The sequence below is a fragment of the Danio rerio genome, chromosome 13 (assembly GCF_049306965.1).
Source record: "Danio rerio strain Tuebingen ecotype United States chromosome 13, GRCz12tu, whole genome shotgun sequence".
NCBI classification, from domain to species: domain Eukaryota; kingdom Metazoa; phylum Chordata; class Actinopteri; order Cypriniformes; family Danionidae; genus Danio; species Danio rerio.
Window position 1 is genome coordinate 9,350,288 of NC_133188.1, and position 27,494 is coordinate 9,377,781.

Consider the following 27,494-nt stretch of genomic DNA (forward strand, 5'->3'; position numbering starts at 1 on the left):
GGAAATAACGGCCTGACCAAGACCGCGAGTCATCTCGTGTCAAGTCTGAGATAACCAAGTCTTCACTGACCTGTATCCTGCTCTTTCATTGGCTGTTGGTCATTGCTAGGGCCATATGGAATCTGCAGACATTTTTTGCTATTTCTGCAGAGAATTTTGTTAAAAGTCTGCGGATTTATGTTGAATGATTTTAGGAGTATCATGACTAAAATCTTAATATATGAAATAAAAAGTAATACATTTTTAACTTGTATTTTTTTTTTGTATTTACTTGTATTGTTTACAATGCAAATACAATTAGATTCACTTATTTGGTAAATAAAGCAAGTCTCTTATATGATATATATACTAAAAGACAGAAAATATTACTTTACAAACTGTATTGTAAATAAATCATATAAATATTTTCATATTTGTCAATAATATTACTGAAATTAATTAATCAACTGAATAAATATACACAAGAAAATAAACAGAATGAATGATGGGCTAAAAATCTGCAGAATTCTGCGTGCGCAGATTCCGTGTGTGCCTAGTCAATGCTGATATGTACTTGCCAGATATTTCACAGGCTACAACGACACGTCAGTCAGTTCTCTGATCCTTTTTTGATAACTTACACTGTGTGATTGTCGTTTGCTTATTGCTTGCATAAACGAGCACAGATTTAATCTTGATTTTGAGCTTTTGTCTGCAATTTCACATATGACATGTTTTATGTATGCCCTTTCAGCAGCAATCCACCGAGGCCCCGTTTACACTAATACATTTTCATTTTAAAACAGCATTTTAGAATGAAATCGATCCACACTGAAGTTTCACCTATCGTTTCTGAACAGCTCTCCGTTCACACCTACACCGCTAAAATCGCACATCACATGACCACACGCAAACTCTGGCATGCGCTGCAGCGTTTGCGCACGTCTAAGCCCCAGGCTGTAAACCGGTGTTTCTGGTGATTTGTACTACCTTGTCAGATTGTCCTACCTCCCATTTAAAAAGTAGGTAGCACATTTTGATGACGCAATATGCTACCCATCAGATTTTGCCACCAGTGTATATTTATATGTGGAGTAGAGTGATATGAAGCCCTAAATCCGGATTTATATATCACCCTAACCTACCTAATCTCTAACCTCAACATCAGAACCATTCAAATACAGTGTTGGTAGCATAATCTGATGGAGAGGATAAAATGTCAGGATACCGGTGCTTTGGTCTACTGGATCTACTGGTCATTTAAATATGTAGCTACACGATGCCTCAACACTTTTGGTGTTTGTGAAGTTGCAAATATCAAATGAAAATAGCAAGTTCCTTATATCATGTTTTCATTTTATTGTTAAGAAAGTGAAACAACGTAGCCAGGGTGATGTGAATGATGCTATAAAGTTCTGTTCCCTTTGAAGATTTACCCGACCTGTCCTTGAGAGGTCCTATAGCAAGCTTGCAAAGTCTGAACTTATGGAAAGGGTGCATGACTGAACTTTGTCATTGAGGAAAAAGCCCAGATCAGCAGCCCCACCTCCGTTTTCAGATGGCTCCTTTTCTCTTATCCACACTGACATGGAGCAGCAGTGTTTTAAAACCAAAACGGCCGCTTCAGCGTTTCCAAAACACTTTGTTTTCATGGCTCGAAAACTCCAGGGTAGTGTGGACGGAAGGCGTAACCGTAGCAAAACTTAGCCCACATTACCACACCGACAAAGACCTATCCACGAACACGCACATTCACTACTTATATTGGTGCACAGATGGTGTAATAATATAAGCAGTACTATATGTAATAGATATTTAAACATTTAATGTATGTGACTGGAACAAAAACAACCCATTTATAACTAATTTACAGGTAAAATACAGTCTATACACCCTAAATTCCACATTATCTGCTAATAATGACATTCAGGGTGTTTAATGCTAAGCTTACAACTGTTAAACACAGTGTAGGTTACTGTCAAGAAGTAGTGTGAAGGGCGTGAAAATTACTTAGTATATTTTAGTATAATGACTTAGAAGTATATTTTCTGTTTTCTTCTTACCTCCTCTATCGCGCTACTGTCCTCCGATGCATCAGCCCAATTTAAATCTTTCGAGAATAATTTAGGTAATTTTATGCCTTTGTCAGCATCTGATTTGGAGTCCTTTACTGCTTTCTCAGAGCTTTTCGGCACCACCTTTCCCCTTTTTACGGTCCATCTCTGAAAATTAGCACTTACTGTTGGTTTGACATTCTTGCCAGATTTTGATTACGTCAGCGTAACCTCTGATTGTGTCGGATTGGGTCGCCCCATCTTAAAACCAGCCGGCCTTCGCGGTTTGGGCCAAATGCTTAACATTTATTATTATTAATGTTATTATTATTACTATCATCATCATCATCTTCATCATCATATTCACATCTTGTAAGAGATAAAATCTGCCGTCATGTAAAAACAATACATAAAAAATAAATAAATAAAATTAAAAAAACTGACTGGCCCACATTTAAAAAATGGTCCGGCTCTTCTGGCATTTGCCAGAATTGTCAGATGGCCAATCCGCCCCTGATTCTAAAACTAAAGCATGTTTAAAACTAAAGCATCTAACTTGTAAACACACTCTCTCATTCACGCACACTACTGCCAATTGTAATTTATCCAATTCACCTACAGCAGGGGTGTCAAACTCAATTCCTGGAGGGCCGAAGCCCTGCACAGTTTAGTTCCAACCCTGCTCCAACATACCTTCCTTAAGGTTTCAAACAAGCCTGAAGGACTCAATTAGTTTGATCAGGTGTGTTTAATTAGGGTTTGAACTAAACTGTGCAGACCTGCGGCCCTTTTGGAACTGAGTTTGACACCTGTGACCTACAGTATACTGCATGTCTTTGTACCCGCGAAAAAAAATAACTGCAGTAAACTTAAGTAAAACTTCAGTACAACTGCAATACAATAGCAGTATATAGAAGTATAAATGCAGTAGAATTAGGTACAACTGCAAAATTGCAATACAGTATATAAACAGTTCAAATACAGTACAATATAGTTCAACAGCAATCTATGTTGCAGAGAACTCGAGTAAAAACAAGTAAACCGTAAAAAACTTAAAAACAATCACAGCTGACTATCACTAGAAAAATCATCACAGATTAGCTTCACTCCTCCACATCTCGGGGTTTTGTTCACGAGTGAGGGAAGGATGGAATGTTAGATTGACAGGCGGATTGGTGTTGCGGCAGGAGCTGTGGGTCATGGAAATTTTACCCGGGAGGAGCTCGGAGTAGAGCTGTTGCTCCTCACATCGAGAGAAGTCAGCTGAGGTGGCTCGGGCATCGGTTTCAGATGCCTCCTGGATGCCTAGGTACTGGAGGGACTATGTCTCTCGGCTGGCCAGGGAACGCCTCGGGATCCCCCGTTGGAGCTGGAGGAAGTGTCCGGGGAGAGGGAAGTCTGGGGTTCTCTCCTAAGACTGCTGCCCCCGTGACCTGGCCCTGGAAAAGCAGTTGAAAATGAATGAATGAACGAGGATTAGCTTCACATAAAGATAAACAAATATTCGCTGAACAAATCATATAGCGGTCTTTGGGATAATTGTGCAAAATTAAATACATATTATAAGGCAATGAAAGTGTTTTTTGACCTTGCATGCATATCAGCCTGTTGTTGGAGACCCCAAAACCAGAATGTAGTATTTTATAATGCATTCTAAAGGCTCTTTAATATATGAATCATGTGGAATATTCACTTCTTGTTAATGCAGTATTGATTAATAAATTGTTAAGCTCATCATCAGTTATACATTAACTCATAATTATCTGTGCAGTGTTTGAGCCTTATGTATTCCATATTTCTGCACCCATATTGTAAAGTGTTACAGAGTTGTCTTTACTCTGATTACTTTTCTTTACTCTAGATACTTTGTGGCGAATAGTACGGAAGTCTTGTTTGAGCGCTGGTTCTACTGTGAAAATCTTGGAACCCAACTTGTTCCCATCATCAAAGAGTAAGTAACCAGTGTTTCTCTTAATAAGTTTGTTTTTGCTTTCCTTAAACTGTCATACAGGACATTTTTTAGTACATTAATGTATAATATGCATATATTACATACAATTCTGAATTGTAAATTCTAATTTTGTGGCAGACAGTTAAGGGGTTTAACCCCTTACAGACGAGGGAATAAATGGGAAAACAAAATATAGTATAAAAGTTTTAACATAAAATAAGAAAAATAATTCATTCATTCATTTTCTTGTCGGCTTAGTCCCTTTATTAATCCGGGTTCGCCACAGCGGAATGAACTTATCCAGCAAGTTTTTTATGCAGCAAATGCCCTTCCAGCCGCAACCCATCCCTGGAAAACATTCACACACACACTCACACTCATACACTACGGACAAATTAGGCAACCCAATTCACCTGTACCGCATAACATTAAACTGTGGGGGAAACTGAGCACTCGGAGGAAACCCACGAGAACGCAGGGAGAACATGCAAACTCCACACAGAAACGTCAACTGAGCCGAGGCTCGAACCAGCGACTCAGCGACCTTCTTGCTGTGAGGCGACAGCACTACCTACTGCGCCACTGCTTCGCCCATAAGAAAAATAATGCAAAATAAAGAAATTAAAGGTACTGACATCATAAATACTTTGCAGGGGATACATTTGTACATCAAGTTAGATTGTGCTACAGTGTAGTTACCTCAGATTGCATTGGTGTTAGGTTAATTAATCTCTAGATGTACATTTGTAAAAATGTGCCTCTACCTCTTTAGAAAAATGTCAGTCTTTATTTGCAGTCATTTTTTCCATTACAAAGACCTGTTTAAGTTTCTGAATCCACTGAGCCACCTTTGGGGAACCTTTTATCATTCAATATACTGTTATAATTTTTTAGCAATCAGAATATCCTTAGTACAAATCTTGTTTCTTCATTAAACATTTCTTTGGACAGTGCTCCCAATAAGCACACACCTGGATTGAGGAGTATTTCTATATCTAATATCTTAACTATTTCTTTTTTTAACATTTTTCCAAAATTCTCTAATCTTAGGGCAGTATCAAAAAACGTGGGTATGATCTCCGATTTTACCACATCTTCTCCGACACAAAGCATCAGATGGTCCTTTTACAAAAGGAGTATTAAAGTTCTTAATTTTTACCTTCCAATCAAATATTTTCCATAATTGACTATTAATTCCTTTATGACATCCTTCACATAACTCAATCCAGACCTCATCCTCAATTGTGGTACTTTGTTCTAGTTCCCATTTTCCTTTACCATAATGTGCATTTTGTACAATATTAGTTACTAATCTTTTGTATAAATAAGAGACGTGTTTTTAGCTGGAATGTTTTGTTCTGCAATATTTATAAAGTATTCTTCTACACTGTAAAACCCAATAAGTTAAGGTTACTCAAACCATTTGAGAAAACCAATTGCAACAACCATTTAAGTTCAAAAATTAATCCCAATGAGTACTGTGAACTTAATCCATTTGAGTAAATGCCGCTTTTTGAGCACAGTAAAATCCAATAAATGAAAGGAACTCAAAACAATTGAGTACTGTAAAACCCAATAAGTTAAGGCAGCTCAAACCGTTCGAGGAAACCGGTTGCTACAAACCATTTCAGTTTAAAAACGAATCTATATGAGTAATGTGAACTTCCCCTATTTAAGTTAAAGTAATGAGTTAATTAAGTGATTAAGTAAGTGTTGATTGAGCATTAATGATGAACACCTGCTGTTAACAAGCAGAATTACTGAAGAGAAACACAAAACTACAGCTGACTTCAGTCACAGCCTTAAAAGAAATCAAACGCATTCAATCTCAACATTTCAGCAGAGGATCATTAAACAACTCAACAAACAGTATCAGCAGCTTCACTGATTACTAACCTGCTTGAGTCAGATGTCTTCTGAAATTTTCTCAAAATAATTATTTTCTTAGACATAACCATTGATGTGAACAGTGTTTGCTTTATACAGTAGGGCCCTTTAACTACCTCACGTTGGCTTCTGTTACTGTATGTTATAGCAGGCATAATAAAAAGAAAAAAAAACATAGTTGAAGTTTTAAGCCCCCCATTTCAAGAATTATTAGCCCCCCATTGATTTTTTTCTTTTTTTAATATTTCCCAAATGATGTTTAACAGAGCAAATTTTTACAGTGGGGCGAGGCAGTGGCACAGTAGGTAGTGCTGTCGCCTCAGCAAGAAGGTCGCTGGGTCGCTGGTTCGAACCTCAGCTCAGTTGGTGTTTCTGTGTGGAGTTTGCATGTTCTCCCTGCTTTCGCGTGGGTTTCCTCCGGGTGCTCCAGTTTCCCCCACAGTCCAAAGACATGTGGTACAGGTGAATTGGGTAGACTAAATTGTCCGTAGTGTATGAGTGTGTCTGTGTGAATGTGTGTGTGGATGTTTCCCAGAGATGGGTTGCGGCTGGAAGGGCATCCGCTGCGTAAAAAACTTGCTGGATAAGATGGCAGTTCATTCTGCTTTGGCAACCCCGGATTAATAAAGGGACTAAGCCGACAAGAAAATGAATGAATGAATGAATGAAATTTTTACAGTACGCCTGATAATATTTTTTCTTCTGTAGAAAGTCTTATTTGTTTAATCTCGGCTTGAATAAAAGTTTTACATTTTTAAAACACAATTTTAAGGTAAAATTTATTAGCCCCTTTAAGCTATATATATTTTTTCGATAGCTGATAGAACAAACCATCATTATACAATAATTTGCCTAATTAACCTAGTTAAGCCTTTAAATGTCACTTTAAGCTGTTGGTATTGTCCAGTTTTTCAATAATGTATGTTATCGTTCACTTCAGATTATGTTCATAATGTTGTGGTGCTGCTTTTCACATTACTGATAATAATTCCCCTGTTGTCGTACTAAAGGTAACCCAGCAGAGTTTGAAATACATTTCATATGCAGAACATATGCACTGATGTGTAACAAAACGAAAGGCAACTGCCTTTGTTAGTGGATGAGGCTATGCACCGGTGTACAGGAGAAGCAGAACAAAAAACAATTCTCCTCCATCAATAGTGACCATTCCTTCTCTTACCCTGAGCAAAACATTGTCAAATATTAAGGAAATACCAACCCCCAAAACCAGCGGAGCATGAAAGCAAAGCGAGGAGATAAAGTGGCGTGAGAAATATGTTAAGTTCGAATATTTGATCAATTCCATGCGTGTTCAATAAAAAAAGGTCAGGAGAGGGGTTTCTTCAATGTCAAAAATATTAGTAATTCATTGGATAAGAATGAATAATTCGATTCACAGAGTTTTGGTATCGTCAATGCAAGGCAAGAATCACATTCAGGATGTCCGCAACCATTTCCTGGCTCAAGCTTTTAGACACAGCTGATATTAACAGGTGGGGTTTAGTGGAATTTGTCATTCTCCAGTCCTCTGGCAGTGGCATCCATACATACTTTCTCTTTTTTCTATACATTCTCTGCACAATGTTAAAAGCATAAGACTTCCCAACTGCAAATATTGACAGGAAGTAAATATTTGCTCACAGGAAGTTTAGCTGCAGAGCTCAAGTTTAGGCCTTTGCATTTCTACCAGCTTCATCAACTTCTGCAAAAATGCTTAATTAGTATGCAAGGCGTATCACACTCAGACAAGAAGTTTGGTTAATATATATTACCTTAAGCAATACAAATACAATTACAAATACAAAGAGAGACAACAGTAGTATAAAAAAATAAACGTATTTTCCTAAAACAATTAACATACATACTTCAGGCCATAACCTGTCAAATATCATCAAACAAGACAAAGTTCACAAGTAGATGAATTGTGTATGGTGAAAGGCACATGATTTCTGTAAAGCAAATGGCAGTGATGTGTAATGGAGCTGTGAGAAACTCTGTAATGGAGCCACATCTGAAGGACTCCTTAGATTGGCATATTCCAGTTGTCCTTCATTAGCATTGAAGAAATAGTACATTATATTTTCTCAGCTTACAGCATTTTCGAAGAAGTTGCAAAATATTTTTGTGTTTTTGTGATGATGTGTTTGATGCATCATCACATGAAATTGGTTCTTCATTGTAGTGATAATTGGATTTATCAAATATTAACATCAATATTTTGGTATTGATATTAATTTTGATATTTTAGCCTCGCACGAGGGCACCAATCAATGTAGAAATAACAATGATTCATTTTAAACAGGCCACCAGACAGCTTCGACTGTCAAAATAATTAACAATCAAATAATGTTAATTGAAATATACAAATGTAAAGGTGATTATTATCTGGCCAAATCTGAAGGATAATAAGATTGTCTGACTAGTAGAACCTTTTACTGTAATACCAACACAAGGAAGACACGATTGTAATAAATGTGTATTTAGTAACAAAAGAGTAAACAAGGAAAACTAATATTACTAAATGTACAATAAATGAAGTGCATGGGCGAATCATGAAGGTGATTAAGTTAAAGATTGTGATCAATAACTCTGTTATCTTTTCTAAAGACAAGCTAGAGACTGACAAGGTAAACTTATCCTAAAATAACAGAAAGCTGAGGAAGTTTTTGTTATTAATGAATATCAGTTATAAACATCTAATTAATTAGATAATTTTATACTGAAACACACTATGCCAAGGTCTCTCTTAGAGGATTGGAAAGTGGAATATTTACGTTTCTGCCGTTGATGCAGTGGTTGGAAGTTGGATCTTTTTGCAGCTCTTGATGCATGGAACAAGCATACTTAGCTCTCTTGAGCTTTGAGAAGAAGAAATCTGGAGATTCGCGAACACGCAAAACTGTCAACCTCCTTATCCTTGAAGGTTGGGTTCCTGAAAACACAGATTTCTGGATTTGGTAGTTCTGGTGTCGGGGACAAGCTGACGTCTTTATCCTTGAAGGTTGAGTTTCTGGAAATCTAGGACACACAGATTTCTGTAGGTGGTAGTTCTGATGTCGGGGGCACGGTGACATTTTTATCCTTGAAGGTTGATTTCATGGAAATCTGGGACAGATTTCTGGAGATGAATCTTGAAGCTATGGTTTCAGACACCTTGAAAAAAGCACTGTGATTCCAATCACCATGAAAAGCCTTGCTGGAACACGCAGCAAAGTTCTGAAGTCTTTAGGCAATTCAAGTAGCCTTGTGTATCAGGCCTCCACACACTTCTCTTCCTGATACCGCCACTCTTCTCTGAGTTACTTCATCTTCCTCTTTTGCGTGTACCACACATACCATTACTCTTTTTAGTTTCAACAGTACTCCACTTTCTTCTCTGAGAGAATGTTTTTATCCTTTCTCTGAAAGGCAGGATTCAAAAGATGTCACCTTTCAAATCCAGCATTGGGATTGGATGATCCTGTGAGTTGGTCACTGGAAGGTGTCATCCATAGTGTGGCCGGCTTTTGCATTTGCATAGTCATAGTTCACAATTAAACTGTAATTATATTATAGAGTCTTAAATATTTTCTGATGCATAATTGACTTTCCAAAACACATCTAATTTACCCAAGGCATTGTTTCCATTATATAGGGTCTAAACATACCTATGTAATGTTGATCTTTACCTAAGCATTCATGTATAAACATTAATAAACAAAGTTTCATACAGTTGAGTATTTTAAGCAGTGCATTTTAAATATATACATGATCATTTAAATCTAAAAGTGTATAAAGTGAAATATTCTATTTTGTGTCTCTTTTGTGAAATGAAACTATTGTTATTCACGTCTCTCTGTATCTGAGACTGTAGAATGTTGGGCGAGCGAAATTGGCCAAACTTGCATAATAATCTTACTGTATGTAAACTTGACTTTCAAGAAAAGTTACAACAATTTCTCAAAAAATTTCTCTCATTATTCTGCTATTAAGCACAACAGAAACAAATCTGATAATCCCAATTTACCTAAAAGAGAAAAAGTTTAGTCATGTTATCATCTGACTTTTGTTTAAATGGTTATGTGCCTTTTTATAGTGTATGTAAACTTTTTTCAACTGTACATATGTCCTGCCTCTGTTTCCTCTAAGACTGTGCAGAAACATGTGGTTGCAAATAACAAGTTGGATTTTTTTTAGGTTTATGGATTCCAAAGAGAATGAAACAGGAAAACCTGATCCAGGTAGTTACGTTCATATTAAATATCCAATGCAAACTGCTAACTTGTACATATTTATTTATTTATTTAATAAATCTTTTCATCCAGTAACTATTTAATTTTTGCAGCGAATCCCATAAAGCCAGCCCCTTACCCGCTCAACACAATGAATGTGATGACACCATTCAGCTTCAGAGAGTGGGTGGAAAAGCAGAAGCCTGTCCTTGCCAGCGGTTGTCCAGTGGATATGTTCGGAGAACAGTTTGAGACTGAGGTAAGAAGAAAGTGTGCTAAACAGTCAGACGAGAAACAGGTCATTAATTGTCTGACTGTGAGTTATTTTTAACCAGCAAGGATCAAACATATGCATAGAAGAAAGTCTGTCCAATATAACCATAACAAAGAACAGGGAAAATATAAAAATACAGATCAGTGTTTCTGAACTAGTAATTATATAAAGAGATAATTCTACACACTGCAGGTTTAGCTATGAAGCTATTTACTGGATCTATTAATATATAAATTATAAATGTAGTGTTGTTCAGTCTACTCTTTCAGCAGTTTCCAAACAGATGGTCCCCGCCCACAAGGGGGCCTTAGCGAATTTTGTAGGGGGTTGCATCATATTTAAAGGGCCATGAAACCCCCTCGTTTCAGCAGGGTGTTTTCACACCTCTACTTTGGAAAAAGTCAGAAAAGTGGGCGGGTCCAGCTTTGTTTAGGGGGGAGTGTCGGAGGAAGAAAAGAGGCATGGTGTGGAAGTGTTTATTCGGGCGCGCTGACTTTCAGAGTCAAAATACACACACACACACAGGGGACAAAGTGACAGTGTTTACATGACATCTGTAGTCGAATTATTTGATTTTTTTTTACAACAACAGTAAAGCAAAACTGTAATGTATTTCCCACATAAAATCTAAGTGTAAGTGTAATGAACAGTGTTTGAACACAGAGCTTATTGTTTGCAGTAAGCCTATGGGAAAATCCTATAGAGATTTTTTCGATGGAACCAGTTTTATGCTAGCAGCTGATTAGCCTACAAGGTGACGTCATAGTTTCATCACTCTATGGAGGTGCCAATGAACATAAATTTAATAGTTTTTAAAACAGTATGTAAGTAAATGCAAAATGTCATGTACGCACAAAGATTTTTGGCCGTTGTTGTCTAAAGTGTGTAAAGTACAGCTTAAGCCATGTGCAGATTTTACTTTGTTTGGCATTCCACCTGATGAACTGAGTCTGACTCAAAGACAACAAAGCATTATTGCCTTTGCATCTTTACTAACTTTTGCTTTCCCGGGAGAGAACCCTGAGCTCTGAGATAATTGAGCTCAGGGCTCCTGTCTGGTCGATTGAGCATGTAAGGGGAGTACGAAATCAGGTAGTTCTCGAGAGCTTCCCGTAGTAAAGGAAGAAAGGGGGTGGATGGGGGGTTTCTTCGGAAAACGAAGATAAGGGAGTAATATTTTGCTAGGTTACTTATAGTGAGTTTGGATCAATCTGATAGGCTAACTAATGATTGTAAAGGAGAGACCAGCTGCAGTCAATCATATCACATTCTACTCTTGAAATTAGTTTGTGAAGCTTCACATATTGCAATAATAAACAGATGTGTGCTTGTTTTACACAGGTAAACTGTGTATTGCTGCATGTTTGTTTGTGTTTTTAGGTCATTGTTTTGTGGGTGACAAAGTGTGTTTGCTTTGCAAGTGTTCCAGAAGAATGAGTTTATTTGATACCTGAATAAAGTGTTTTGGTAGTTGTAGTGCATTTTGGAATTTTTGCGAAAGTGACCTACAGTGGGTGTTGAGAAATGTGTCCTAGCGTCTGTAAAAAACTGCAATCATTGAAGGATATGATTAGAAACCTTAATGTAAAGTATTACCAAGGTTTTAACATATTGGAATTTATTGTATAGTGTAAAACTGAAACTGTTATCACCATTGAGGATTGCTGTTTTTTTTTTATCTAGAGGAATGCAGCCACATTTTAATGTATGTGTTGTTATATTATTGAGCTATTAATGTAGTTAGGCTTTGTCTAGAACCAAGTTATGGAAGTAATGAATATGCTGACTGACACTTTCTGCCTTTTAGACACTGCTGTTTGGATCTGGAACATCTGTAAATAAAAGACAAACTGACGGCTGGATCTGGCAGCTGGTAAAATACAAATTTATCTGTGTGTGTGTGTGTGTGTGTGTGTGTGTGTTTGTGTGTGTGTGTGTGTGTGTGTGTGTGTGTGTGTGTGTGTGTGTGTGTGTGTGTGTGTGTGTGTGTGTGTGTGTGTGTGTGTGTTTGCAAGCGCATCACTTATGTTTTTATTGGTCTGCTCTCTCTTTTTGAGACAGGTGTAAATGTACAGTATCATGCCACTAGATGGCTACAATCAGTTTTTTCCCCCAATATATTTTGAGGTTGTGTTTTATTGTCTAACTCAATGAATTGTGGGTAAATGCTCTGGAGTTTGGGGTAGAATGCTTTTCTGATGTGCCGAAGGTCTGCTTTCTCTGGCTGTCTCTCCTGCTTTGAGCTGATTAAAGTTATTCTTGACAGAGATGAGACGGTGCAAAGCAGTGAGTGGATGGTGTGCAATTTTTGCAATGGTTGTGAATTTTGTGTCTAGAGTTTTGAAAATTGACAATAGGTTTCTGAAATTTGCCAAAATGATTGAAAAAAAATGTAATAGATCATATATTTATGTAACAAATATGTACATATTTGTAAATCTAGTAGTTGAAAAATGGCAATATTTTGACATGTATGATATATTTTAATTTATGTAAAATTGATATGAACTGTTATAATGAACAATTTTGGCAATGGTTTTGAATTTTGTGTCTAGAGTTTTAGAAATTGACACCAGAGAAATTTGTGGGAAAACAATCATAATAAACGGTAATGTCAGTAGGGTTAATAGGCTTAATGCTTAATAAATTATGAATTAACTATTTGCTAATGCTTAACAAATGGTTTATAGGATGCATTTTTTATGTTTCCTATGTTTTATTGCATTTTTAGGAAGGGTTGTCCAACGTCTTCATGAATGGTAAAGAGTACAGCTTGTCTGCTGGGGATTGTCTTCTTATTTTTGGAGAGACAGAGTAAGCTTGCTATTCATTTGTACACAAACAAGGTTTTAATGAACAAATCAAATGAATAAAGGCTAAGTGATTGTGTCCCAATCCCAATTCTGTTTTTGTACCCCTTCTTTTTCCTCTTGGCCCTTAAATACAAGTGTTTAGAGGAAAGGCTTCAAAATTTACCCCTAAGAAATGGGACAGCACCTGCACACGCCATCATATGTCATCGCGATCTCCTGCTTCATATGAGATCAGACGATCGCGACTGCTGTAGTTATTGGTATTAATCTTCAGGAAATCACTAAAGGCGTATATTATGTTATCATAATGATCTAATGTGGCAATAAGATCGTAGTCATATTTATCTACGTAAACACACCAAAAACATCATAAACATTATAGCAGACACTATAAAAAGCTCATTCCCAGCCACTAGACTTTTCTGACAAGGGATTCGAGTGTCATCGAGAGTCAGAATGTTGTGGGACTGCTGTACAGGAGTTATTATTAGGGATTATAGACAGCGACATCTAGCGGCTTTTATTTATTTTTTTTTTTTAAGCATGACGGTAAAACTTTTATTATGAATAATATGAATAGCCATTATGAATATATTAAAACATGCTTGTTTGTTGTAAAAAAAAAAAAAAAAAAAACGTAATAATGACAAAACATACAGTAGGTGAGAGTTTAAAGTGACTATTACCGCCGGGGCTTATACCGCCGCCGTTTGAAATTGCTGCTGCTCTGTTTTTAGTGTATGACTGCAGTTTGTGAATAAACCGCCAGGGGGAACAAAGGGACAGGATGCGAACGGACAGAAATAGCCTATACAGCAGCTTTAAATACTAATTTGTGCATCTCTTTACTTCCGCGTGCAGCTATACTGCCATTGTGGCTGGTGTATTCTGCGTTTCTGACCCCTTTGATTTCGAGTGTGGTCCTGAAAAATCTCTCTTTCGAGGACGATCTACCCCTTCCCTCTTATGCCGAGTCCAGACTGCATGATTTCAGCCCAGATTTTGACTCGCTGACAGGCTTTGAGAAATCGCTGACAAATGCCTAAAATCACAGGCAAATCTGTGCTTGTGCCAATCACACAGTAGGAACTATCAAAGACGCGATCTGAGAGAATCACCGATGCCTGTGAGATATTTGGTGTGCTAAATATCTGGAGCTGTAGGCGATTCAAATCATGCTGTGTGAAATGAATTTTGACTGAAAATAACATTTGGAATTGGGCCGATGTCACTGTTTTTGATGGGAAATCTGACATGAAAAACACATGAACAAACATTTACATCAATGTGAATAAAAGCTGTTGTGTGCTTAACCACCGTATGTGTGTGTGTGTGTGTGTGTGTGTGTGTGCTTGTGTGTGAACTTTTTAGGTATAAATGGCAACGGTCACAGGATTGTGTTGCTTTGTATGTTGCTCAAGACCCAGACAGGAAGAGACCCTACTGAGACACCTAAATGGATAAGGATATTTGTTTAGGACCCACAATAATCATCATATTCACACATTGTTAGACAAATTAACATGCTGAGTGACAATTCTTGGGTGAAATATAACAGGGGTAATTGGAGTCAGATTTAACATTATGAATTAAGGAGGATGACCAGTGACAAAATGGATTTTAAATATTTACACCACTGATTTTTACATTTAATCTTGTGTAATATAATATAATCGTTTTGAATAATATAATTCAATATAGGCACAGTGGGTAGCACGATTGCCTCACAGCAAGAAGATCGCTGGTTCGAGCCTCAACTGAATGAGTTGGCGTTTCTTTGTGGAGTTTGCACGTTCTCCCCGTGTTCGCGTGGGTTTAGTCCGTGCACTCCGGTTTCCCCCACAAGTCCAAACACATGCGCTTTAGGTGAATTTGGATAAGCTAAATTGTTTGTAGTGTATGTGTGTGTGAATGAGTGTGTATGGATGTTTCCCAGTGATGGGTTGCAGCTGGAAGGGTATCTGGTGCATAAAACATATGCTGGATAAGTTGGCTGTTCGTTCGACTGTGGCGTTTTTATAAACAAAAACGAATAGGCCTATTAAATACAAAGCAATTAGCACAAATGTTAGGAGTTTAAACATCACTCTTTAGGCTAATACTTATTGTTTGAATATGCTAAAAGGGGCTTTACATTTATTTACCCTTATAGATATAAAACTAATCAATACATGTTAGTGTAAAACCCAAAACAAGGTGTTTTGATTAAGTCTTAATAATTACGATTATTTTGGAAAATGAAAGCATTTAAAAAAATTAATTTAAACCAAAAACATTGAACAAAAGGAGCAAAATAAATGAGCTACACTTAGTAGAAATATCCTAGAAAGAGCACATCAATGTCACTTTTAACATTACTGCATAAACGGCTTGACAGGAAATTTTTTATACATCAAAAATATTTTATAATCATATATTTTTATAGTTCATACAATATACATTTTTAAACTTAATCTGTTAAGAAATCTTTATAGGGATGTCAGGATCAATAATGACAATTATTTTATTACAAGTCTGTATGTCAGATCCCCGGCTCGTTCCTGCTCACCCAATCGTTCGCCTTCACAAACCACCTCTATCCAATCTCGTGAACTGTCACCAGCTTTCTAATGACTTGCACCTGTTCCCCATCACCAAAGGACACTATAAATGCCCAGCTTCTCCTCTCAGTCATCGGCCGGTAGTCGGATGGCTGTCCTAATCTACACTCCTTCGTTTTCTCCACAACTTCCATTAATGTTCCTCATGAGTCTTCGAGTCCTTCATACTGATCAAGGGAAGTGATTATTCTTATCTGATGTTTACTAGAAGATCTGCTATCATTCTGATGAACTGTGTGCTTGTATACTCATCGACGGATGGTAATTGCATGCTTTCTGATCCTCCCCGATCAAGAGGAATGCTTACACTTACTGTATGTAGCGTTTACCAGAAGATCAGCTATTTACTAGATAAACTGTGTCTGTTTGATCACCGGCTGATGTTCTTGTGAGCAAACTGCATGTGAGACTGATAACATCTGTTATTGACACTTACTGTGCCGTTAAAGAAGATCGCTACAGCCTTAATACCATCCCTTTGATTCCACACTTTGATTAGAAGCTTTTTGAGTAAAACCGTGAAAAGAAAACCTTCCTTGTCTACCAGTGTGACGCTGTAAGACTTATTTGAGGTAATATTTAGGCTATTCACTAAAATATATTATTCAAACCATTCATGGAGCTGAATGCAGTAAATAGTCTGTATAAAAAAGGCCAAATAAACCTATGCAAACAATCTAGCCTTTATAAACAAATTATTTAACAAAAGATGATTACTGCAGTAAAATAGTTGAGCCTTTTAATAAGCATGATGTATACAAGATAGAGAGGATATGAATAGTAAAATGTTTGTTTTGAAATTTGATGGAAATTGTCTAATAATAAACCCGAAACACACGTGGTTGTTGTCATGCGGTGAATCCAGCCAATCGTCTAATGTCGGTGTCGTCATCGTAGGTCCTGCAGTCGCTTCTCAGATGCTGCACCGGCTGAATCAGTCGTCTGATCTCAGAGCACTATTGCAGTACATGTGGCATCTGCGCAGCATCAATCCGGACAAAATTTCGAACCGGCATGCACTGCTTTAAGACCTATTTATACAGTGGGACTAGTCCACATTTAACACCAGAGGGAAACAGAAAATACAATTTATAAACACCAATAAACTTTTTAAAAAAAAACTCAAGTCTTCACTAATAATCAAATAAATTTTAGATCAAGCTAAACTAAATACAAATCAAAGAAATTAACAATGTCTGAAATGAACAGGATTAAATTAAACAATATCCTTCCCTCCAAACCATCTGTTAGATGGTACCAGCAGGTGAAACAATAGAGTGCTCTTTGTGGCAAGTCTGTCCTTTAGAAAGTCACCATTCCCCACAGGTGCTGCAGCATGGTAACTTAAAACAAAGAAAAAATTAACAAATTAACAAAACATACATTACCATGAACTAAATTGTGCATCCAAATAGCTATAAATGTACACCAGGGGTGGCCAACCCTGTTCCTGGAGAGCGACCTTCATGCAGATTTTAGTTGCAACCCATATCAAACAGACCTGCCTGTAATTATCACGTGGTGTTCAGGTCCTAATTAATTGGTTCAGGTGTGTTTGATATGGGTTGCAACTGAAATCTGCAGGAAGGTGGCTCTATAGGAACAGGGTTGGCCACCCCTGATGTACACTGTAAAACCCAACAGTCAACTTTATCAAATGAAATGAGTGTGGTTAACTCAATTTACTGAAAGTTAATTCTACTCATTTGAAAAGTTTTGAACTCAGTGTTGAAGGTAGTAAGTTAATTGAATACCTCATAACTTCAGCTTAAATGGAATAAGTTAACAGTACTCATGTAGATTAGTTTTTAACTCAAATGGTTTGTTGTAATCAGTTTCCTCACGGTTTGAAGTACCTTAACTTATTGGGCTTTACAGTGTACTGGGTATATGAATAATCTAAGGAAACAGAAACCATATGTGTATTGGTCTTTTAACCAAATATGAAATGAATAAATGCAAATCAATAAATCAACTGAACTGAGTTGAACTTTATTTTTTAATGGCGGACAGAAAATCTGCAAAATTAGAAAAATACTCATCAATTATGCCACAAAATTAAGTTTTTAAAGAGTTTTTAAGCGAGAATATAGTTATTTTAAAGTCAAATTGGCAGTTTATGTATAAGGATTGCTCATAAAAATTTAGACTCTGAGCTCCAGGTGGTCAGAGGCAGCTCCACCAACAGCCCGTTCGTATATAAATATACAGTTGAAACCAGAAGTTTTCATACACTGTATAAAAAGGCACATAAGCATTTAAAAAAGTCAGAAGTTAACGTGACTAAACTTTTTTTTTTTTTTCTCTTTTAGGTAAGTTAGGATTATCACATTTGTTTGTGTTATGCTTAACAGCGGAATACTAAGAGATTTTTTTGAGAAATTGTTTGAACTTTTCTTTAAAAGTCAAGTTTGCATACAGTAAGATTATTATGCCTCTGAAAACACTCAGATGATGATGTCAAGGTTTTGGAAGTTTCTGATTGGCTAATTGACAACATTTGAGTTAATTGGTGGCAAAACTGTTGAATAGTATTTAAGGAAAACCTCAAACACACTGCTTCCTTGTGTGGCAACATGGGAAAATCAACAAGCCAGAATCAACAAAAAAAGCCAGATTACAATTTGCTCAATTACACTGGGAAAAAGACAAATTTTGGTCCCACTTTATATTAAGTTTCTTTAACTACTATGTACTTGCATCAAAAATATAAATACAATGTACTTACTGTGTTTATAATTTATTTGAGAACACTTGTGGTGCTCTTGAGTTAGGATAGGGGTTGGGTTAGGGACAGGTTTGGTGGTATGGGTGGGTTAAGGTGTAAGGGATGGTTAACAGTGTATTTACAAATGTAATTACAGAAGTTAATTACAGATATAATTAAATGCAGGTGTTTATTCAAGCATAAGTACATAGTAAATAGATGCATTTACACAATAATAACATTGTAAAAAACTATTAATTCCTGTGCAAGTACATATTAGTTAAGGCCACTTATAACGTGGGACCCAAATATTTGACGTCCTCTGGTCTGATAGAACTAAGATTCTGAAGCAACATCAAGACATCAGCCGAGAAATTAAAACTTGACCACAAATGGGTCTTCCAAACAGACCATGACCCTATTCATACTGCCAGATTACTTCAAATGTGCTTTAAGGACAACAGAGTGAATGTTTTGGAGCGGCCATCACAAAACCCTGATCTCAATCCTATAGAAAATTTGTGAGCAGAGTTGAAAAAGCTTCTGACTCAGTCATACCAATTCTGTCAGGAGTAATGGGCCAAAATTCCTTCAAACTAGTATGAGAAGCTTGAGGTAAGATACCCAAAACATTTGACCATAGTTATACAGTTTAAAAGCTAGACAAAAACATACCAAGGAAATATGTGTAAACTTTTCATTGTCTAAAAATTAATTTAAAAAAATTCTGGAAAAAAAAAAAAAAAAAAAAATTCTCATTTTTCTGGCATTTAGCAAATATAAATAATTTAGGTAATCCTAACGGACCTGAAATAGTAAACGTTTAGCATGATTTACCATCAGACATTTTTTTTTAAATGGTTGTTCATTTTTTAGAGTATACCTGTATGTAAACTTCTGCTTTCAACTGTATATATAAAGGATTTTAATGCACTTCGCAACTGCACACTGCTTAGTGTCGTTGGGGTCCTTCGCCTCCACATTGTGCATTAATATCCTTTACGCTTGGCAATAATCCCTTCACATAATATATCTTATATAATGCTGTAGAATGTTTTTAAGTTGCAGTCTGAATCTACATTATAAAACCTGTAATAATATAATACTAATAATAATAATAATAATAATAATATTTTCTTTTAGTTAGTTTTCTTCAGTTTCTTTAGATAGTTTCTACTCAAACTATCGCTATATTGAGTGCTTATTTCAGTTAATTTCAACAGTTCTATTGCAAGAACTAAATCAAACTGACTTTCTCTCATGTCTCGTGAGATTGGCTGTTTACTGCACGTGTCACACTTTTCATGTTAATCACTAACCCCTAGTTAGTTTTAAATGTTGCTTAAGCACCAAATAATAAGAATATGTTTAATACTTTGTATACAATATTGCAGATTGCTGAACCAATTCTAAAAAAGAATGAACAAAAAGAAAGAAAGCTTTTGTATTGGTGAAGACTTCCTTTTTCAATCTTGATTTTACTTTGACACACGAAGAGGAAGTTTGCTTTGATATACATTTTGTCAGTCTTTCCCTTATATGAGAACATTAAACTTGTGCCAAGACACAAGTTTTCTTACATACTCTATACAATAATAAATGTATAAATATACAGGATATAAATAGGTTGGCTAGCATATTTGCATATCTGCATATTGCATTATTTAAGGAAATAAAGTGATTGAGAAAGACTTTAAGATGTTGCCTTCCTGGTGTTGTTATGATTCAGACAGAGGAAGCTGAGACAACTTCTGAACTGTTGTTTCCCCCAAACTCTATCTTGTTTCACACTTTAAGTGAGATAGAATCAGCATACTAGCAGTTTTTCTAGTCTGGTAAGTGATGACAAACTTTTCTCATGCTATAAAAGATTTGTAGTATTCAAAACATTTGTAGAGTTACTCTTCAATTTAGGCAATTAAAACTGTTGCTCAAGACCAAATAAATTATATAGAAAAATATATAAAAAGGTGAAACTAGAATACCAAAAGCAATATACAAATTGTGATATGAGAAAGCTCCTTTTTCCTTATATACTGACAAAGCACATACTTGCCGAGTAAAAAAGGTGTGTATGTTTATGTTACAAGCTTGTTTAATATTATGTCATAAAATTAAGCTTTGGTGTATAATATTGTCTAAGATCACCCCGAGGAAAGCCTGTAAAAATGTATTATGTTATCCATTTACTGTGTTAATATGAAGTATTTTTCTGGATTAAAAGTCTGACAAGTTTGAATAACCATGTTGTTTTCTGGAGTTCAAGGAATTTCCATCTGCTTAGTATGTAATAACTTGTCATAAAAATACCTTTTCAGTTATTGGAATGATTTGTGAACCCTGACCTTGTTTGATTGCAAAATACTACTACCACCACTACTACTGCTAGTACTACTACTACTATTAATAATAATAATAATAGCAATTTAATTTAACCAGTGACAACAAGATATTAAATATTTAAAACTTCAACTTTTATGTATTCATGCAATATACTGCACTGGGGTTAAATCTTATCATTTTAGTGTGGTGGATAGTCATGCAACAATGTTTCACTTTTTCTGCTATTGCAGCTCTTTTATTGTGCAGGAAAACACTTCCCTAAAAATTGCAAGCATCATCTTTTTTTGCAACAACCTTTTCTTCCTGTTTAAAAAGGATAGTGACTTACCCCTACAAAAAAATGTTAATTCACTACTATGTACTTATTTTCAGTGTTGGGGGTAATGCATTACAAGTAACATGAGTTGCGTAATAATATTAATTTCTAAGTAACGAGTAAAGTAATGCATTACTTAAAAAAAGTAAATTACTTATTTGAAAGTGCATGTTGACTTTTAAAAAGTAAATTGCTGAATTAAAATTTTAGTCACAATGAATCAAGCGGTCAAGGAGAGAATATGTTCCTTATTTTGAACGCATCGAAGAAAAGGAAATAGGGATTGTCTATATGGACAGTGATTTTACTTAAGACAAATAGTACAAAAGTAGCAAACATGTTGCTTTAAACTTTCAATAATCAGTATATGGCATGTAGAGCTCCAGCCTGATCTCACGAGAAAACGTAAGTATTTTACGTTTCGCCAGTTTGGTGGCTAATTCGTATAAATTTGTACGAGTTAAGTTGTACGAAATTGTACGATTTTAAAAAGGAGGCGTGGCACCTAACCCCTCCTAAACCCATAATTGGGGGATGAGCAAATCGTACTAAATTGTACAAATTAGATTGTACGAAATCATACGAATTAGCCACTAAATCAAAAAGTTACGAATTGCCGTGAGATTGTGTTGAAAGCTCTTGGGTCAGGAAGTTCTCAAATAACATTATCCTGAAATAGCTTTTTGATGTGTTTTTTTTTTTCAAGCTAAATGAATGTGTTGTACAGTGCGTTGTTAATTGCAGAGCTCCTCTTAAAAAAAAAAAAAAAAAAAAAAGAAAGAAAGAAAAAGAAAAATAAGTTGTGAAAGAGATCAAACCAAAAAGTAACTCAAAAGTAACGTATGGCAATTACTTTCTTTTTGGGGGAGTAACTCAATATTGTAATGCATTACAATTACAAAGTAATTAATTTGTTCCCAAACCCCTCAATAGTGCAAAACTAATCTGTGCCGATTGGAGCGATGACAGTCTGTTGTGATTGGTCGACAGCGTTCAGTTTGAGACAGAGAGAAATGCCACTATGGCTTATCAACAATATTGAAGTAGTCAGAGTGCAGTGTAAAACACTCCTGTATTTCGGACCCATCTCTCGCCACCCACCCGTTTTGTTATTCATCCCAGAAAACTCCTGTAATTTCAATGTGGCATTAGACGCGTATGAGAATATAAAGAGTTAACCAGATACAGTACAAGTGGTTACAAGTAACAAAACACAATTAGGGTGCTTTCAAACTTGCCTTATTTAGTTCGGTTGAATCACACTAGAGTTTACGAGTTCACACTTGCAATCGTTTAAGAATAAGGCGTATTTGGCGTGCTGTCCGGGGAGAGGGCTCTGAGCTCAGGGAAACACCCCAACTCGAGTTATTCCCCTTATCAGGAAACAGAGGAGTTGGGATTTGAGCGAAGTATCTAGCCCGGCCCCAGAACGCTCCCCCCTGGGAATGTAATACTTAAGAGGTGAGTGTCGGGGTGGTGGAGGGATGCTTAAATCGTGAGATGCTGCAGGTAAGACAGCTTTGATGTGTATATATAGGGGTTTGGTCAAGAACTGATTTGATAATAGAATAGTTGTCAATGACGTTCGATACTGAAACTTCTGCGCGTACTCCTCCCGAAATTTGTTTACAAAACATCACTTCATTTTCCCTCTTGGTGTGGTTCGTCTGGGCAGGTGTAAATGTAACAATCGTACTTGAGTGCGCACCAAAAGCAGACCAAAAAGCGTACCGAGACCTGCTTGAAGAGGTGGTCTCGGTACGCTTTCAAACGAACCCTGGAGCGGTTCGTTTGTGGCGAGAATATGATCCAAACTAAAACAGACCCAACCACAAAAAGTGCTGCGCCTTTTGGACTAATATAGCTGCCATAGGCCGATGCGCTGAGCATTATGGAATGTGGAGGAAAAATATTTGTTGACAGCGCTTTACCAACAGAAAGAGAGAGAGGGAAAAACATTACATGATGGATCGTTGGTAATATTTCCGGAAGATGACCATATCGCAGTTTGGCTAAATTAATTCACGCCTCCTGAAGTGACCTGCAATGCACCATCACCGTTTGCGATGCCTTAAAACATTGTTTTCCAGCAACAGCCGTGCTTCATTTTCGAAATATATAGTTTGTTTAAGTGATGAATACAAACTATATTGTATACTATGAGCATGGATACAATCAGTGCAGTCGTAGCTCCATAGTCAAGCGACAGATTGTGTCTGCCAGTTTGCTTACTTGTGGGAGTTCCATTGGCATTTCCCACACGTTAACTCTGACCAATCAAAAAGCAGTTTAGGAAATGCGTTCAATAACATCTGGCCAATGCGTGATGTGGATTTTGTCACATGACTGCATTTTGATTCTTTTCAACTGGTTCGGACCAAAGCATTCAGTGTGGTGTGAAAACGACCCAAAGACGGCAGAAAATGCAGCAATGTATCATTTGTTGCCCTTGATCCAGACCAAATGAAGAGAACTACAGATGTGAAAGCACCCTTAAATACATCATTTGCAAGCTAGAATCCACTGTTCTATGTACTGATAAAGTTCCTGTCAAGCCCTGACAAAGTCCCACACATCAATAGTCTTTCCTGATCTCTCCTTTAACAAACGAGTGCCGAATCCCTTTTGTAAGCGTGTAGATTGCTAAAGCACTCGTAAGATTAATGACGGGAACAGCACAAGCCTGGGCTGTAATGGTGAGGTATTTTTTGCAAAAATAAACCTCAACCACTGACTCTTCACAGTTTCATCTTTGGGTAGAGAAAATAACACTAACTTTCCCCTCACACTTCCAGTAATATCCAGCTGAGCACAGCGTTTTCATGACTGGATCTGCTACAGTGTTTGTGGGCGGGGCTGCAGGTTTCAATTTTCCCAGGTTTGCACGCGCAAAAAATGGCCAGGGGTTAAGTTTCATATCGACATCACGTGTGTGAAAATCTCAATATCAAGACGATTTATTTAAAGCACTATGAGTAGACTCTTTTATAAATAAATCAATCGTTTCAAACACTGTCAGAATAAAGCCTTAGCTGGAGATTTCACTTCACGTTAGAGTTGTGTTACACACTACAAAGTAGGTCATTTTCAAAAACCCATAATAGGGGCTCTTTAAGTATACTTCAATTATGCTGACTGAAAAGTTTTTGTATATGTGGAATTTGCTTGGTCATTAACACATGCTTAAAAGTATAATTACATATTCTAAGTATACTTGTTTGTAGTTGAATTCACACCTAATTGAGCAGCCCATTTCACGTATTATTTCATACTCCCCGGCTAGTCAAGACTAAACCCCATGTTTGCACTGTCTAGGTGATGTGTTATCATTCATTATATTTCCTAATCTTCATCACATTTCTTGCAAGATCGGAATTAAACTGGTTCTCTCATGTCTCGTGTGATTGGCTATTTGCTGTATGTGTCAAACTTTCATGTGCACTAGAGTTATCATTTACCCTAGTTAGTTTTAAAAGTTGCTTAAGCACCAAATAATCCAAATATTTTTAATACTAGTATACAATATTGCAGATTGTTGAAAAAGTTTCTGTATTGAAGGCTTCCTTTTTCAATCTTGATGTCACTTTGACTCAAAAAGAGGAAGTTATTTGAAAACTCTAAACTGATCTACGCTGATAACACTGTCTAAACTGATAACAACTGGCAGTGACATATGTTAAAGAGGTGGTCCACTGTGCTAACCTTTTTTTTAACTTTAGTTTGTGTAATGGATCTGTGCGAACATAAACACCTTTGAAGGTAAGACGCTTCAAAGTTCAAGGCAAATTTCAATGCAAAGGAAGACATTTACAGAGTTAGCTTAGCATAGCAAAGCCTACAGTGAACAAATGTTGGGCACTACAAAAAAATACATCTGGCTTAATGATGTCAAACACTCTTCAGTTTACACCTGAATATTTTACCAAAAATTTCTCTAAAGTTTGTTATTTTATGGTAAATGTCTGTAATTTAACAGTTGTTATTCTACGGGGGGGTTTCCAGCACCCTAGCTGCTGACTTTTTTTTACAATGCATGAATTTGAGCCCATCGCGTGTTTTAGGTGTGTTGGTGCGTTAGGAGTTTAAGAAACTTGTTAAATGTATTTAAAAAAAAACTAATAAAATGAAATTGAAAATCACTTTTACATGAGGTAAATGTAGGCCACGTAAGGGTAACACTATCCATTTACCTAACTTGACAGCTGAATGATTTTCCTATTGTAAAACTGTAAATTCTAAACAATGTTAAATGTATTTTCAGAAACAGCTCTTACCGTTGAACAGCCATGACGCCCAACACCAGTTTACATCATTGTGGTACATCCAGTCAGGAACTGGTGGCATCCGTCCTTCCTCCTGTCCTCATCATTGAGCTGTTACTCGGTCTGCCTGGCAATGTCTTGGCACTGTCAGTCTTCAGCAAAAACTTCAGGTCTTGGAGGGCCAATGTCACATTTCTCTTCAACCTGGTTTTGTCTGATTTCATGCTTCTTGTGAGTCTGCCATTCCGTATTGACAACTTACTCCGTGGTGAGAAGTGGATATTTGGAGATGCTTGGTGTCGGATCAACCTCTTCATGCTGTCAGTCAATCGTTCGGCCAGCATTGCCTTCATGACTGCTGTGGCTTTGGATCGCTACTTTAAAGTGGTCCACCCACATCACAGAATCAACCATGCTAGCACAAAAAAAGTAGCTGGTGTTGCCTGCCTCATCTGGGCTGTTGTGATATCTCTGAAGATTCCTTTGCTGACCAACACCCTTCTGACTGTGGAGAAAAATGTTTCGCTTTGTAGAAGCTTCAGCAACTATGAAAAGCCATCACTACGCATCCAACTTCATTATGCTCTGTTTGTCTTGGAGTTTTTTGTGCCTCTGTTACTGCTGGTCTTTTGCTCTGTGAGAATTGCATGTGTTCTATGTTCTCGCCAAATTGACAAGGACAAAAGAGGGCAAAGGGCAATTCGAACCGTCTTGGTGATAGTTGTTGTTTTTGTTCTCTGTTTTTTTCCTAGCATCGGAACAGGACTGTTGGCACTTTATTTAAAAAATCTGGGGAGTGAGTACTGTAAGGCTTACAATATTAACGGTCAGTTGTTCTCTATTTCTATAGCTTTCACCTACTTAAACAGCGCACTGGACCCGGTTATCTACGGCTTCTCCAGCTCTGTCTTTCGCAATTATTTGAAACGAGCTATAAACCGGACTGGAATGATGCAGCTACAGATGAGCAGACGGGGCAGTATGCCCAGTGGTAGTGACTGAAAATGACTTAATGCTTTTTGAATAATGACTTTTCACTTTTATTTTGTTTGTCAAATCACACACACATATATACAATTGAAGTCAGAATTATTAGCCTTGAAAATATCTAGTAAAATATTATTTACTGTCATCATGGCGAAGATAAAATAAATCAGTTTTTAGAAATGATTTATTAAAACTATTATGTTTAAAAATGTGTTCAAAATTAAAGGGAAAAAAATGGGGGCTAATAATTCTGACTTTAACACTTCAACTGAATACACAAACACACACACACACAGTCAGAATTGTTAGCCACCCTTTGATTTTTTTTATTAGCTTTTAAATATTTTTCAAATTGTTTAACAGAGCAAGGAAATTTTCACAGTATGTCTGATAATATTTTTTTCTTCTGAAAAAAGTCTTATTTGTTTTATTTCGACTAGAATAAAAGCAGTTTAAAATTTTTTAGGAACTATTTTAAGGTCAAATTTATTAGCCTGTTTAAGCTACTGTACATATTTTTTCAATAGTCTACAGAACAAACCACCAATAATAACTTGTCTAATGCCCTTAACCTGCCTAATTAACCAAGTTAAGCCTTAAAAATGTCTTAAAAATATCTAGTAAATTATTATTTACTGTCATAATGGCAAAGATAAAATAAATCAGTTATTAGAAATGAGTTATTTAAACTATTATGTTTAGAAATGTATTTTAAAAAAATCTCTCCGTTAAACAGAATTTGGGGGAAAAACCTCAACTGCATATTATACATATATATATTCACACATAAGAGAAATTCAGCTCCAAAATAATGTGTTCCATGAAGATTGAACAGTTAATACAAAATTGAATTCATTATTTTTTTTATAAATATAAGCCCTCTCTCTTGGACCAGGGGGTATTCCAGACAGCAGGTTATGTGTCATACCTGATTAAGTTTAAGAATGAGTGGAGGATAACCAAAAACGGAGGTAACTTTTGGGGTATGTTAAGTAGCTATAGCAACTTCCTCCTTAAAGATAACCTGCTCTGGAGGAGGTTATGTTCTAGAGTTTGTCTGTTTCAGAAGGTTTACTAAGCATTGCAAGCTCTTTTGTTGAGAACTTTGAT

The 27,494-nt window shown here is 36.5% G+C and overlaps 2 protein-coding genes and 1 long non-coding RNA gene across 8 annotated transcripts in view; 2 read left to right on the forward strand and 1 right to left on the reverse strand.

Moving 5' to 3' along the window:
* haao (3-hydroxyanthranilate 3,4-dioxygenase) overlaps positions 1-16,609 on the forward strand; it is a 31,227-nt gene extending 14,618 nt beyond the window's left edge. For 2 of the 4 annotated variants that reach the window (XM_068212838.2, XM_005156599.6), the window contains exons 7-12: positions 3,895-3,984; positions 10,048-10,091; positions 10,196-10,341; positions 12,164-12,229; positions 13,088-13,170; positions 14,541-16,299. In XM_068212838.2, the coding sequence (XP_068068939.2) occupies positions 3,895-3,984; positions 10,048-10,091; positions 10,196-10,341; positions 12,164-12,229; positions 13,088-13,170; positions 14,541-14,616 (505 nt within the window). In that variant the 3' untranslated portion in view covers positions 14,617-16,299. 4 annotated transcript variants of the gene reach the window in all.
* LOC141377124 (uncharacterized) lies at positions 1,335-9,237 on the reverse strand. The gene is made up of 2 exons (XR_012389152.1): positions 8,646-9,237; positions 1,335-3,472 (listed from the first exon to the last, which is right to left on the reverse strand). It is a non-coding gene; the product is annotated as an uncharacterized lncRNA (long non-coding RNA).
* A 3,551-nt stretch (positions 16,610-20,160) lies between the features above and the next one.
* hcar1-3 (hydroxycarboxylic acid receptor 1-3) lies at positions 20,161-26,564 on the forward strand. 3 transcript variants are annotated; one of them, XM_021480725.3, is made up of 2 exons: positions 20,161-20,311; positions 25,397-26,564. In XM_021480725.3, the coding sequence occupies exon 2, from the start codon at positions 25,422-25,424 to the stop codon at positions 26,397-26,399; it is 978 nt and encodes a 325-aa protein (XP_021336400.1). In that variant the 5' UTR covers positions 20,161-20,311; positions 25,397-25,421; the 3' UTR covers positions 26,400-26,564. The 3 variants fall into 3 exon arrangements, with proteins under 3 accessions (XP_021336400.1, XP_068069104.1, XP_073776758.1); XM_068213003.2 differs by lacking the exon at positions 20,161-20,311 and adding an exon at positions 22,136-22,596; XM_073920657.1 differs by lacking the exon at positions 20,161-20,311 and adding an exon at positions 22,590-22,644.
* Positions 26,565-27,494: the final 930 nt, after the last annotated feature.

Excerpts from the sequence above, each read along its gene's own strand:
- hcar1-3 (XM_021480725.3), top strand. The coding sequence starts at position 25,422 with ATGACGCCCAACACCAGTTTACATCATTGTGGTACATCCAGTCAGGAA.